The sequence below is a fragment of the Phoca vitulina genome, unplaced genomic scaffold, assembly GCF_004348235.1.
Source record: "Phoca vitulina isolate PV1807 unplaced genomic scaffold, GSC_HSeal_1.0 scaffold13, whole genome shotgun sequence".
NCBI classification, from domain to species: domain Eukaryota; kingdom Metazoa; phylum Chordata; class Mammalia; order Carnivora; family Phocidae; genus Phoca; species Phoca vitulina.
In genome coordinates, this window is record NW_022589716.1 from 19,196,165 (window position 1) to 19,211,874 (window position 15,710).

Here is a 15,710-nt window from a genome sequence, read left to right on the forward strand (position 1 = left end):
AAGATTAGTATCACTCTGGCCAGCTACGGGTTACTACGGTTGGTACTCATCTGCTGTGAGAAAGGGAAGTACAGACGGACATAGGAAACTAAGACAGGCTAAGGACAGAATCCAGGCAGGTGGGAGGCGCGTGTCGGGATGTAACTGCCGTCGTTGTTAGGTATATCAATCGCTTCATGCACGCACAAGAGAACCCCCACATTTACCCTGCCGTGGAGGGCCACCATTTCACAAGCAGTCCACTGGAAGTTGCTGTTACATTCCTTGGGTCAGTGTTAGAAAGCAGGAGCACCCAGGAAAAGTCCCAGTAGAAGACATGGTACTGGAAGGGCATGCACAGACTATGACAGCAGGTGGCTGGCTCATTCGGTTTAGTCACATACCTCTTTCCCCTGCCACGATCAGCCATGATTGAGTGGAACAGTAGAAAAACAGGGAGGAAATTTAAATATGCAATCAGGCATTAGTCGGGACGGTTGGATTTATGGTGTATTATATATTATTTAACTATACTGTCAATTTTCATTTATCATGGGAATGATCATTTTAAGTGCTTGAGAAATTGCTTTTATGGAAGGCCTTGTTTCCCCTTTAGCTGTAGAATTAACTGGAGAGGAAGAGTGAAAATTAGTGCAATTTTCAAAAAGGTTATTTTAGGAGCAATGATTTTAAATCTCAGTTTTGAAACAAGAGCTGATGAAATAGTTTGACCATAATGGAATCTTGGAATCTTTTTTTTTTTTTTTTTAAGGGTTGTGTTGTTTAAGTCCTTACAGGTTTGGGATTTAGTTAGCCTTGAAATCCCTTAGTTTACAATGATTATCAAAATGATCATTTTTGACAGTGGTTCGTAAAAAAAAAAAAAAAAAGACAGAAAGCTGTATCTATCTATTAGATGTATGTTGGCGAATCGACAGGTTGAACAACACAGAATAATTTGCTTCCATCACTGTGTTTAGCAACCTAGGTCATCCGAGATTAACAAATGAAGACTCTAGTGCAAGCAGAGAGTAAATTACAGAGATAAATTCAAAAACATGGCCTGTGATCCACACACCAAATAAAGTAAATAAAAACAACAGTGGTAGCAACAACGACAACCACAGAAGACCAAAAAGTATATTGTGTGTTCTGGACAATAACCATATGCTGCTTGAATAAATTATCTTTAAAATATACTCACCTCTTTTGCTTCTTGCTAAAACATCTGAAAACTTAAGCTGAAATGGACAACATGCAACCACTTTTTGCTTGTTTTACACAACCTTCCAAAGGCTTCTCCTTGCAACACTTCCCCTTTCCTTCTGTTTGCAAGGCCAGTTAAAAGAAAATGGGTGTTAAGGAATCTTGTTCATGTCGCTGGTAGATCAGTTCTGCACTTTCCAGCTAGGGGACACCCAAAGAGACATTTTCCCGCCAAGCCTGCTCACCTCTGCGTGGTGCTCCTCATTCTGTTGGAGAACCTCAATGACTAGCTCAGCAAGGCGGATTGTGTCTTCCAGCTTTTTGGCAGGAGTGATTAACCGGCCTACATTTTCTGTAGTACAAGAATTTGTGTTAAAATTCAGCGAAAGCCTCAGGCTAGTTTTGTGGCCGTTAGAACTAGTGGATAAGAAATGTCAAATAGTTACCAATTTTTTTTTAAAGTTTCATGCAGATGTTAAGTGCCACGTAATTAGTAGTGAGCAAACCATAAAGCCATTTTGTTATTATCACCATCGTCCTTAGAATACATATTAAGAAAAAGCAGTGCTCCAGCTTCAAGTTTGCATATTAAGCTACCTTAAGTTTATGACAGCCCATTTCAAATTTAGTGACATTTTGTACACACGTTCTTTAAAGACAGCATAAATGTACTATCTTAGATCACCCTCTAGACTGCGTTCGTGCTACCTGAAGTGGGAAGCTTGCTCTTGATTGCTGTGACATTTGTTTCCTGCATTTGTCCCTGAACACTTGATACTACAACATTGTTTTTCATTACAGGTCTGCACGTTTAACAGGTACTGGAATGTTCATTTTGAACAAACAGAATCAAAGGTCTGGCTGTTTTAAGTTGTCCAGGGAGGAGACTGAAAGTTAAGAGACATTCCTGGGCCATTAGGTAGAAGGCAGGATAGAATCATTAAAAGGGTGTTGGGGGTAGATTACAGGATGAACTGGTGGGAGTTTGTGCCACCTGTTGGTACAACTGAAATTTTATCAGGTGGGTGGCAACATGTACTCAAAACTGTTTCTTTGTTTTTAGTTTTGATAGTGTTGATAGCCACAAACTTGACCTGGTTGATGCTGAATCTTTTGTAGAGCTGAATTCATGAATGTTTGGTAAGGTCATTATGTTACCAAAAATTAAAAACTTTTCTCCTGGGGAAAAACAGTAATATTTAAAATATAAAGATTTTCTTGGCCAATGAAATTGCTTCAATTTAACCAGTCTGTACTCACAGGGGATCTTCTATTTCATGTTGAAACCTTCAAACTTTGAAGCCTCAGAGTCCTTTGGAACACATAGAGTGTAATGGCAATAAGGATCTGTTAGTGTGATTCCACGGGCAGGTATATATGTGCACAAAAAGACTGCCAAAACTTATTTTTATCTCTTCATCTAAAGCAGATATATCTTGGCTTCAGGATTTTCCTAGCTAAAGGAAATTATTCAATACTTGACAAGAAGGTTTTGTTGTTGTTTGTGTTGTTGTTGTCTTGGGGTGGGTGGGGTTTAAACAAAGTCATGGGTGACTGCTGATTTACAAAAGAAATTTAAGAGGGCCATATAATTTTCTTTTGTACATTTGTTAGACAAGTGATGAACATGTCAGATGATTAGTAATCTGGGATTTAATAACGAAAAACAAATTCAGTGTAGCACTATGCAAAAAGAGTGTCTCAGCTAATGGAAACTAAGACTGGTAAATGGGGTTGGGTAAGATTGTCAAAGTACTGAAAGTTTCAGTCCAACAAGGTCCAATGACTGGTGTGAAAGTGGGCTTTCTGGATTTAGGCCGATGGATCGCTCCATTGTCTCTACTGTGTACAGGTGGAAATGTGGCTGGATATGGTTAGGGCATGAAGGGGGGGAGCGGCGGGGAACATAAATATACAGATCAGGTGGGGAATATCCAACACTCAGAGGAAGGAAATGTGCAGAGTTTAGGGTCGATAGCTCATTGCCTGGTCCGGAGCAATAAATATGTGGAGAGAGAATGAGTGACAAGATTGACTTCTACGCTTTTGGGGCACCTGGCCTGTGTATAGTTTCATAAATGGGCTATCATAATTTCATCAGTAGACTTTCAGGCATTTCTACAAACATACTGTGTATATATGTTTGAGTAATATGTGTAGAATGAGGTATTTGCATTTTGATAGTAAATATGCATAAGCTACTATTTTTTATTAGTTGGTATTCACATTTACACATCAATTTGCAAATTCCTCATCCTATGCTTATTACCCATTCGACACATACACCCACATACACACATCACACACTTACGTACATTTTCTAGTAACCAGACAAGCCTGCACATTAATACAAATCTGCAGGAAATCCCACTCGGGGCACATCTTTGAAATCTCTTGCTTTAAGAATAAAGAACATTCTTGCTATGAGGCGAGAACATTGTCCTTTGCATGGAATACTCACCAAATCTAGGGGAGTTCTAGCTGTACATGACATATGATATAGACATGAAGTAATTCCCACCAATATTTTTATGTATTTTCATTTAAAGACTGTGAATGATTTTTATGTTTGGAGAAATCCAAGATGCTTAAGCTAGGACCACCTGAAGATTTGTTTTGATATGCAGTACTCTTAGACTGACTACAATATATACTGGTAGATACACATAAAGTGTACATGTGCATGCAACCATTCTAAGTGTGCACACATGTACACAGATATGTGTATGCCTGATGTATATATACAAACAGTATGTTTAATAAAACCTTTTGCAATTTTACTTTAACATGCAACCATTAAAATAAGCAGGTTTAGGATCCTTTAATCTAGGATGCTTGATCTTCCAATTAACCCATGTAGCAGACTTCCATTTACTATTAATTAGCTGCAATACCATTATCTATAGATCAAGCCACTTTATTGAGACATGACGCTGTTTTCTTCTTCATTTGCATATCTAACTGACTAGCTAAGTGGCAAAAATGGTGCTAAAAACAACTTCTCTAAGATGTTGTCTTTAAAGAAAATATTGTGCAAAATCCTCTAGCACGTCCTCCCTCCCCCCGCCCCCCCATCAGAGGTCAAGAAGAAATCTGTGCTTAGACATGATATTTTTTTTTGTCACTTCTGCTGTCTTGAAATGGATTGCAACATCACTATCACCCAATCTTGTACTAGCTGGAGCACTGAAGAAGGGGAGCTGTAACTACCATATACTTAGTAAACATTTCATACAACAGAATTGAAGCTCATAACATATAAAAAAAATCGTCATGCAAAATGTTATGCAACAACAATGTTATTTTGTGCTGACATTGAGATTTGAAAATGTTGCATATGTCAGACATAGCTAGACAAAAAAATGTGGACATTTGGAAATAAATGCTCTCTTTCGACTGTCTCAAAACCTACAGTGTCAAACTTGAGAGCCTGAGCCTCAGCTTAGTGTTCCAAACCGAAACAAAATTTCAAGAAGAAAAATGAACAGAAAAGCAAACTAAACTAAAAAGCTGCTGAATAAAGTAATGGTAGAAGTTTACAGTACTTGGTTTTGGCCTAGGCATGCCTTTGAGCCTCTGATATAACATGCTGGTCTGCTTTTGGGTGGGTGGAGGAGGCCCAGGAGGTGGCGGGGGAGCTGCTCAGGGAGGTGAGGAGAGACAGTAAAAAAAGGAAAGAGACAACGTGACTTTCACAAAGGTGACCAGGAAGATGATAAAGTCTGAAAAGAAAAACCAAACAAGCAACAACGATAAAACACAGACGGAGGGCTGCTGCTTTCCTGGAGTTACTGCAGTATTAGAGGTATGACATTGTGTGACAAGGGACGGGACTCTTACCAGCGTCACCCGTACCGCCCTACCGAGACACTCAGAGGCTGAACGCAAACACTGGATGCCTTTCTCCAGATGGATACACATGAATGATGATGGCAGCATCATTGACAGAAAGAAGATACACTTTTGTTCAATGAAGAACGCCTCTATGTGAATAGCTGCTTCCTCTTCCCAGTGATCAGACTTGACGGATTCATAGCTGGAAGATCTGGCTTCTCACCCTCAATATGTTACTTAACTTTCTCATGTAACCTTCCACCTTCTCCTTAAACCTCTCTGTGCTTCCGGTTCCTCAGCTATGAAGCGAGAATATTAGTATCTTTCTTTACATACCTTGCGGGGCTGATGATAAGAGCAAATAAAACAATGCGTGGACAGATCTCTGTAAAGCCTAAGGTGCCTAAAAACGTTTACTGTTCTCTCCAACACTGTGAGAAGGCAGGAATTAATTGCTTTACAAAAGCAGATGAAGGGCCATTATTAGTTCAAGTGAGCTAGGGAATATTCTTGCTCCCTTTGTGGAATTTCAACATGTCAAAATCTGTCATTTTGGGGAAAAATGTGTGGTATCTGATTGTTTCCAGCTCATTTAATTATTTTCAATTTGGAATTCTCGTGGCTTTTATATTGTGGGTTGAATCATATATAAAAACTTGCCAGCTTATCAAATATGTTACTTGCTATTCCAAATGTTAGAATACTGTAATCAGCACTTGACCCATCTGTCATGTGGTTTACGATATCAGCACAGCAAACATCCTATAACAATAGCCTCTCCTTCAATACACACACAGAGCACTATCAGCTTCTACAATTCTCTCTCTTTAATGAGTGTCTCATTAACCTTAGACCTGCTCCTTTTTAATAGTTCCTCATTTATAAAGCAATCTGTACGGTGAGGGGGGACATACTACATTGCCAAGTTTGCTTCTTGGTTTGCTTGAATTTTCAACTGGGAAAATGAATTTTACTGCAGGCTTATAGGAAATGGAATTCTAGCAACATTGATAAAAATATAAGAAATAAGGCTAAATATAATATTCTGGTAAAACCATCTATTGAAAGAAAAAGTTGATGAGGTCTTTTGCTTGTGGGACCACCTCAGTGTTTTGAATGCAGGACTAAAAAAAATATTTACCAGTCTCCTCTTATTTAAATCTTTTGTTTGGAAAATACTGTGCCTAAGTAGAATTTGGAAAAATCAGTGTTGAATTAAAGCTATTTAGAGGAAGGCAACTACTGATCCTTTATAAAAAAGTACTCCATATTTTAATATATTTGTTAAAATCTGGTTTTCCACTTACAGCTGTACTGAAAGTTAGGTACATCTCTAGTAACACATCTTCATGGCTCTTTCAGTGAATGTGTGTTACCTGAGCATGCAATTCTCATGGCAACTTCTTACCCAGATAGCTGAGCCTGTGTAGAGAAACACTTGACCTGGTGGTTTATAAAACAATGAAGTGTCCCCGGGCTGATCCAGAACCCACCCATGAGGCAGCCGATACATATTTCAGCTCAGTGGGTCTTGATGAAAATTCGTAAAGGGATTCCCTCCTGCCAACTGCCTGTCCAGAATTCTGACAGTGAGGTTTGCCACCATAGAAAAACACGCTCCCTATTTTTTTTTCCTCGCAGAGCAAAACAAAAACATCATACCTTGGTTTCCAACTTCATTTACCCAATTACCATTGCTCATGTTTACACAATTAAATCTGCTTGGCTTCCAAAGAGAGAGTTAAATGTGACTGCAGAAAAACAAAAAGAATTCCTCTGCATGCTCAGCTAAGCCAAGGAAGAGAAGCATCCAGGAGCGAGAGACACTCCGATTAGCCCTTAAATAACCTGACCATCTCTGCTTCCAGCTAGGGAATTGCCAGTCCCTGAAATATCATATGAGAGATGGATATGGTTGATGGAAAGCCCACTTACCACCAACTTCCAACCTATTGATGTGTTGCTGAAGATGCCAGTGTTAGTATTATGCTATCACTGGAAATAACTAGCCTGGAGCACTTTGCTACAATTTGGGAGTGGTGGTGGTGGTGGTGGGGGGCGGGGGGACAAGAGCTAGAGTAGGAATAGAAAGCTAAGTAGATTGCCATGACCTGCTTTCCAGAATACCCTGCCTCTCTAAAATGATGGCTCCATGGACCATACATTTAATACAAGGTTATAATTCAGCATAATTTCTTCAGTGAGGTTATCTGTTATATACACTTGATACCTTGCTTCTTCATCACTCCCTTTCAGAAGATTTCATCTCTAGCACAGTATAAAGTATATGGTAATAAAGATGTGGAGGAATCATGGGTTGTTTTCTCTACTATTTTCCTGGTAGCCATCTTTCTCTTCCCTATAAGGCCATGGGTGGCATGGCCTATCCATTCTATCCCCAAAATGCCTCTTGATTATTTCTTCCACTGTATTAGGTCATGTGCCCACACTCTTGCTGAGGGGGTAGACATGCAATTCACCTCATCATCTCCACCTCAACTGTTGCTAAAGACTGCCAGCCAGCCTTTAGTCCCTTTCCTCCTCTGAAGTTCATTGTCTATGTAGCAGCCAGAGTGACCTCGTAAAGCACACATCTGAGCCTGTCATACCCCTGCTCAGAAGCCTTTACGAGATCCCTTCATAACAAGAGCTATACCTTCATATGCCATAACAAGAGTGCCTTTATAACAAAGGTCCACCTCCTCTGTTGATACCTCTACTTGAGCACATATGGCCCTTAAAAATAGCAAATCATATTCAATGTCAGTCTCTACCTATGCCCAATGAATTTTGTATTTCTAGGGGCTAAAGAAGTTCCTGGCAGGACCCTGGGGCTGGTCCTCAAATACTGGTGGAAGGAAATCCTCAGCGGATTCTACCCAATGCAGTGCTTTCATGGAAAAACAAATACTCTGTAGTTGCAATATGCTTATAGCTATACAATAACTTTATCTGTTACCAAAAGCCCCTGGCTACTTAACAAATATACTAAACTAAATCACTGAATAGTAAACATCATAACTTAAACTTCCAAATCAGAGAACAACTTCGGGTGTCTTGATGCAATTAAAAATGATTTAAGATCATTTAAAATACTTTTTATTTAAATTACATTGCATCAACAAGGAAGAAATAATGCTGTTATAATATGTTTCTTCTCTAGTTTTGTATCTTTGTACCCTAAATCAGGCTTTGCTCTTAAGACTGAACTGTTGCACTTAAGAAAAAATAAACTTAATTTTGGATGGACACAGTAGTGGACATCTGTTATTCATGTATGTACAGTAACCTTCCTCAGGAGAATTGCCTCTCTACTCCACATGGTTCTGGTGGGAATGTCAGGCAATAACTTCCACAAATACAAGGGCAGTCATATGAGCCAAGCCAGGCCAACCACAGCACCCCACTTGATCATGGGTGATATGATTGCTTCAGGGATTAACATGTGACTCAAGCTGGGCCAATGAGGCCCTTCTCTGAAATATTATACAATTGCCTGGAAAGAATAGGACCCTATTCTTCTAGGGTCGTCTGCTAGGATAAAAGCCTATTGCCATCTATAGCCATGTTGTTCCCAACCCCTCTATCGTGACTCCCAGTCACATTAAAGAAGCCTGCCAGCAGTTGGAGAGATCAAAACACACTAAAATTCTTTATCCCTGAGTCCAGTTCCTCCATGCATTTCCTAGCTACATGGGGGAAAAATTCCCTTCTTGCCTAAGCTTTTTGAGTTTTTTGTTTTTGTTTTTTTGTTTTCTTTTTTGTCACTTGCTATAGTAAGAATCCTGCTTTAATGATTAAATATCCATGCAGTCCCCAAATAAGCTTTTATGTATATGATCACAAGCTCTCTGGGGCAGGATTATGGGGCATTTGGAAGGATGGTCAATAGAGGCAAACACTTCAACAAGGACAGGAATACCCCAGACAGTTCTTGGGGAATCAGCCCTCGACTTCCAGGACATCTCCTCTTGGGAATGCTTCAAAGACCCTGGCTTAGGTAAAATCTCCTTGTGCTGCCTTCCTGCAGCACCTTACATTTCCCTTTACATTTCAGCAGAATATAATTACTTGTTTTACATTTGTGTTCTCTACCTTATTATAAGCTCCCAGGTAGGGACCATGGCTACTTTTGCTCATTGCTCTGGTGCCTGGCAGAGCTCCTGGAACTTTGTGGGTATTTAACAGATATATGTAGAGCTTTATTGCAATGTTTTATTTTGAAGTTTATGATAAAACAATAAATCAACTTCCCCCTAGATTTCATTGACATCCCAATTGCAATCCCTGGGTCAGTAGCTTCAGCATCATGTGGGAGCTTGTTAGAAATGCAGATTTTTCAGGTCCCACCCAAGACCTACCAAATCAGAATCTACGTTTTTAACAAGATCCTCAGGGACTTGTATGAACATTGAACTTTGAGAAGCATTGTTTTATATTCTATTTCTGAAATCAAATAATATGTCTACACTACACATCTGGATTTAGAAGTTTCTTTTTAAATAAAATAAATGATAACAGCTAATATATATAATGAGTATTTACTATGTGCCAGGTAGTGTGCTAAGAGCTTTATTTGGAATATGTATTTTAATCTTGCCAGCAACCCTTTGGTGGAGGAACCATTATCAGCCCCTTTTACAGAAAATAAAAATGAGGCTTAAAGAAGTTAAAAAAAACTCATTGGACCCAAAATAGTGATTTAAGTTTTTGGTGTAACAATTCCTGAGTGCTCAGGCTGGTTCTGAAGTAGTGTTTTCTTGGAGCTGTACATAAAGGATGCTAACTGGACATCATCAGCTGTCATACTGAAAACTCATGCCAGCTAATGGATTATGGGTGGGGCCATTATCTTGTGGCTGAAAGATAAGGTGGGCCATGGGGTAGGGGCTCCTGAATATGTGCAGGACCTTGGACCTATGGGAAGTTTGACTGGAGATAGGAAAAGCTACAAAGTGTTGACTACAGAATCTGCCTGGCAGTCCTTTGGATGTGTTTGACCTGCTCTAGCAAGTTTCTGTCAATTGTAGAGAAAAACAAGTCCTCAGTTCTTTGGCAATCTTAGAGAATCTCAACTGCTCAAGAAGACTTCCCAATGAAAGGATTTTGATAATGATCTGGTCCCGAAAGGACTGCTCTGGTTTCTGTTTGTTTGTTTGTTTTTTGTGTTCTTCCTGGATCAAAAGTTGTAGATACTTTGGAACTCAGTCACTGAATGAATGGATATTGTCCAAGTTGGAAAGGCTGCACGGTGGAAAGAAACAAAAAGGGATGTTTTTGAATTTAGAAAGATCTGGGTTCAAATCCTTCTTGAGAAAGTCACTTATTCTCTCTGAATTTGTAAAAGGGGCAATAATGAAGCCTTATTTATAGGACTAAGGTACAGATTGAATTAGATCCTCCATGTAAAGTCCTCAGCATAGTGCTTGGGCCCATAGGTGGGCTATCTATCATCTATCTATCTATCTATCTATCTATCATCTATCTATCTAATCATATAATTCCTTGGCATATTTGAAGGAAAAATTGTTTTATTTCAAGTTCCAGTAGAATCCTTATGATGCTCAGAAAATTATGCAAGTATTTAGCCAAGAATTGAGGCAAAACAGCAATAGTAGTGTAGACTTTCTCAGAGCTTACTGGGTTCAGAATGTGTGACAGTTTAAATGAAATGTATTTAAAATTATAGAATTCATTTGCAGGAGTCACAGTTTTTCTTTCATAGAGTAGCAGCCTTTTACATCGTTTTTTTTTTTTTTAAGATACTGTAATTAAACAGAACATTTAATTTCTAATAATGCCACCAGACAGAAAGCATAAGTCCACCAAAATGCCATATGCCGAGTCCCATAGCTTCTTGAAGCACAGCCTGACTAAAGAACTCTGTAGCTGTCCACCCCAATTTACACAGGTGACTCCAGCTGTGCCCTGCCCCCTCCATCAGTTGGTTTTGTATACCCATCTGCATGTTTTTGCTTTGTTCCCCCTAAGAAAATTGAAGAGGGAAGGGGAGGGTAAGAAAAAAAGATTTAAAGGTCAGGGAAGAAGCAATTACGATGATTGTGATTTAGGTCTGCTTTGCCCAGAAGAGGTCCGGGACATACCAAGCTTCAAACCATCTCTGCTTTGACCTTAACTTTTTAGGCCTAGTTTTATTCTCTTTCTGCTACCCAGTTCTTTCTGTCCATCATGGTATGGACAGGATGATTTTTCTGGAGTGTAAATTACCAAGCTACTCCCTTGCTTAAAAAGCCTTCACCTTTGGAAGTGAGACCTGTGGAGTTTTTCCCTTGAAAAATCCATATGCATGCAAACATTGGCATAGATTCCAGGTTAAGAACCTCTGGCCCATGAGATACAATCTGAACCCCGTTATTAAGGCATATATCAGACCTTGCCTCCTGCATGCATTGCCATCATCAGCACCCATTAATGCCATCATTGCACCTTGTCTTGCAATCACACTGAATTACAGAGTATTTAAGAGTGTGGCCTCTGTCTGGGTTCAGGTTCTGGCTCTACCACTTACTCTTTTAGGAGTGTGTTTTTAACCTGTGCTTCAGATGGCTCCTCTCTAAAATGTGAATAATAGTAATATCTAACTCATAAGGGGTTTTGAGGATTAAATGAATTAATACATATAAAGCACTTATACCTGGCACATAATACACATTGAATAAGAATTAGCTATTTTTTTTAAAGAATTAGCTATTTTTATTAGCTATACAGTTTTATGCATTTGCACATATTCTATCTAGGATGCCTTTCCACTTTCCAATCCCAGCTCCCTTTCACTGATTCTGATTTATCTTTCAAGATGCATTCAAGCTCACCACCCTTGTGGAAACGTCCATGGTTTTCTGATAATGCACTCTTACACATCACTCTATCAATTGGTGTTACCATGTACTGAATTTGTAATTTACACTTAGACACCCATTTGCATATATGCTCCATAAGGTTAACAGCTACTTCCCTCTTGTTTACTTGTCCCTGGCTTTCACAACTGTACCTGGCATATGGTAGGCTCCCACTAAGCACTTGTCTAATGAATGAATAAATGAATGAATGGATGAGTGGACGGATGGATGGATGAATGAATGAATGAATGAATACCTTCTCTTTCAGGGAGAGAAAGGCTCATGTGTTTTGAACATAGGTTTGTGAGTCTTCAAATACCTCTTGCTAGCTTGGTGCTTGGCATGTGCACAAAACTGCTTTCTGAATTGATCTGAAATGCATTCAACTTTGATTAAATGAAGTATGTTTCATTACCTTTTGAGGATTTTTTAGACTTAAAAACAATGATCAAAAGCATGTATTTATTAAAGTTTTAAGTTAAAGCTTTCCTCAAAATATGCTCAGAAGTTTGGGACCAAACAAGAAGAAAATTTCCAAAGCCAGAGAACTCTCTAAGATCTTTCCTCTCATGAAACTCCAGCAACAGCCTGTGCTCAGCCACCCTCTGCGTGCATCCTGTCTCATCACACGATACGTACGAGAACAACATGGACACAACTTCTCTCTGTCTTGGCTGATAAACATTCATCAAAGAACACAAACTTCTCATTAGGGCAGAAAACAGAAAAAATAAATGAAAAACAAAGAGGAAGAGTAGTTCGGTTCAGTAACTTTTGGTTTTTTTTTAAGCACATGAGGCCAAATCACTGAATCCTGAAACCAAAGATGAAATGAAGCTCCGCAGCAAACCAGAGTTCTGTTCCTTCAAAGCTTATGCCTTTACATAAATTCTGCTCTATAGAGGTCAACATCTAATGGGCAAGAGATATAGTTAGACAGCACAAATTAACTCCTTAAGTATCATTGCAACTCCACATCAGTCTTTGGGAGCCCATACGTTAAGGAGCTCTTAAAAACAAAAACGAAAACAGAAACTCAATATAACTCAACAGTCCTGATAGTTTATAATGCATATACAGTTGGTTCACCTGCATCCTTTTGATTCTCTATTTGAAAGAGAGAGCACAACAAGGAGAGAAGAGAGAGAGAAACAAGAACACATATGCAGGATTAATGAGCAAATGGACCAAAATGCCCCCCACTTATGTGTGATACATGATATTGGAAGGAAAAGGTTGCCCTTGGGTTCCCACCGCCCCGAAGTGTGGGGGCCAGCAAAAAAAGGCTCCTTCACAGAGGTGGAAAATGCTGCACAAATAGAAAATTAGTAAAATTAAGTTTAATGTGAAATCAAGCTATGAAACATACACGAACTCTCCAAGTGACAATTAAGTCATATGTTCTAGCCAGAGCTTAGAGGACAAGGACAAGTCAAAATCTCCAGAGAGAACAAGGAAAAGCTTCCCAGCTTGAAAGAGAACAGACAGGAGGCATATAAGATCTAATTTTTACAGAGAATGGACCACCTTGCGTGATCTTATACCCAAAATAGTTTGACATCTTAAACATGGAAAAGAAGGCATGATTTTGCCCCAACTGTCCTTTATCTGACACCTAACGCATTGCTCCCAGCCTAGCGGCTACCTTTTGATTGTGTACCAGTGACAAGCACTTTACAAATTGGGGTTACACACAAGCAAAGTAAAAATGCATTCAGGTCACAGACAGAGAATAACTGAAAAACTTACGGACAAATCTGAGTTTACCACAAACAAATGGCTTAATTGTCTAACCTGTTTTAGGCTGATAAAAAGTGACTGGACTTCTCACACTGGGTTTCACAGACAGAATCAACAGACAAGCCAATGCTAAAAAACTTGAAGCAAGGAGAGTGAGTTGGTTTGGATCTGGATTTTCTTGAAATAATGAAAACAGAAAGAGTGAAGACAGCATGGCGAGGAGGTGGTAGGTACTCACGAATGGTTAAATCCATCACTTGGGAGGCCAAGCAGAAGACAGGATGCTCATACATTTCTCTCTTTTTCCCTATAAAAGAGGATTTGGGCATGCAAGAGGCTTAGGTCAGAGGTAAAGAGGTTAAAGGTCATAGGTTAGAGGAATACGTTACATTAGCTCAAAGGAAAATAGCCACAGAGTATTTTGGGATAAACACAGGATAAAAGAAAAAGGAGTTTCAAAATTGGAGATCTACTGGATTAACCATTCAGCATGCCGTGAGTCACGAGAGAGATTGTGACCATGATTTTACACGTCTCTTTAGAATTGTTTGCAAGAGTACAATGACCAAAAACATCATGAGTAAAGGGAAACAGAATTTCATTGATTTAAGGCTCCAAGATACTAAGGATTTCAGACTTTAGTATCTAAGGCTCTTGAGGTATTTCTTCATAAACATAGTCTCCAGCAATATCACTACAACTTCTTTCCAAAATTCTCAGGGGACTAAGCTGTTAGCGCTCACAGAGGGGCTCAAATGTAAAAATGTAAGATTTCTTTTCTGAGCATAGGATCGGAACCTTGTAAAAGAAAGTTGTTTGGTAGTAATATCTTCAAAGCTGCAATGTCTCAGCCTACGGTGGACTATGTTCATGAAAGAAAACCTGATACATGCAGCCAGAGGATGTTGGGTTGTCTGAATTAACAATCCCAGCATGCTTTGAAATTGGTGTCACAGCCACTTTTGCAGAGGTAACATCACAAAGTGGCTGAGCCAATCACGGACAAGGAAGGAGAGAAGCGGAAGAGAGCAGGTAGTGTGGAATGAGGTACTTCTCTGAAAAGAGAGTTGGAAAAAAATAGATTGGTTTCTTCAAAGAATCCCCAGACCTAAAAGTCACAGTGCAAAAGATAATTAACACAACCAAGAAGAATTGAGGCACAAAAGGAAATTACAGATCAGCTGATCTACTTTGGAAATGAATGCATTTTTACTTACAGATCTTAAAGTTTGTTTTTGGATATATTTATCTGAAAGAAGAGAGCAGATCTTACCAAAAGACTAGTAATAGCTAGACCAAGGCCTACGAGGCAGCAGCCATGGCAACCGAACGTTTCTTGATCCCATCCCATCTCTGGCCTTGCCTAGAATTATTAGGTACCTGGTTGACTTTACCAAATACAACCAATCATTATGTCCTGGGAAGGTAAATGCTAGAACAATGATTTGCTAACATAGCCCTTTAATGATCTTCTTGTTCCTCTATTTTTGTCACTCATTACCAAGTCAAGAGTTGATAAACATCCTTTTAGTGCCCAATTCTTAAGTGTTTCTCCCTGGGTGCATAGCAATGAATTCATTACCACTGGTACACAATTTGCATTGTCAGACAGACAAAATTGAGAGAGGGAGGACATGTAATGTACAGAACACTGCGATTTGACATGATCTTAACCTAATTCTCTAAGGAAACAAGGACTTCAGCAGGGTAAGTGATAGGGTTTTGGTGGTTGGTTAGACTTTTTTTTTTCCCCAGTCAAGTCCTGAAGGCAGACAATGGGCATTTGCTGGTTTTAGTCAGGTGTTTCACATGTGAGAGAACATCAGATTCCAGAATGCGGACACATTGAGTTTTGCACACAGAACTTCCACATTTATACACTTACACCACTGGTCAAGTTGGGTGTGGTTTTCAAATCACCCTATAGCAGCCAACAGGGTAACAATGAAAAGTGATTAATACCTTTGCAAATGAATAGGTCCCAAAGAACCATATCTTCTCAAGTAGAGTTTACTCAAAGTGTCTTTTGGGTGATTACTTGGTCATCAGTGCCTGCTTCCCTAAAACTTGAGAGGGCAGTGGTAACAACCA

At 39.3% G+C, this 15,710-nt stretch overlaps 1 protein-coding gene across 15 annotated transcripts in view; it reads right to left on the reverse strand.

The window, feature by feature from the left end:
* Positions 1-15,710, reverse strand: part of CADPS (calcium dependent secretion activator) — a 464,832-nt gene that overhangs the window by 99,309 nt on the left and 349,813 nt on the right. For 5 of the 15 annotated variants that reach the window (XM_032411665.1, XM_032411677.1, XM_032411667.1 and 2 more), the window contains 4 exons: positions 13,858-13,926; positions 12,969-12,986; positions 1,431-1,537; positions 384-392 (listed from right to left, as the gene is read on the reverse strand). In XM_032411665.1, coding sequence (XP_032267556.1) covers positions 384-392; positions 1,431-1,537; positions 12,969-12,986; positions 13,858-13,926 — 203 coding nt within the window. The remainder of the gene's footprint in view (positions 1-383; positions 393-1,430; positions 1,538-12,968; positions 12,987-13,857; positions 13,927-15,710) is intronic. The other 10 variants (XM_032411678.1, XM_032411668.1, XM_032411664.1 and 7 more) reach the window with 5 other exon arrangements.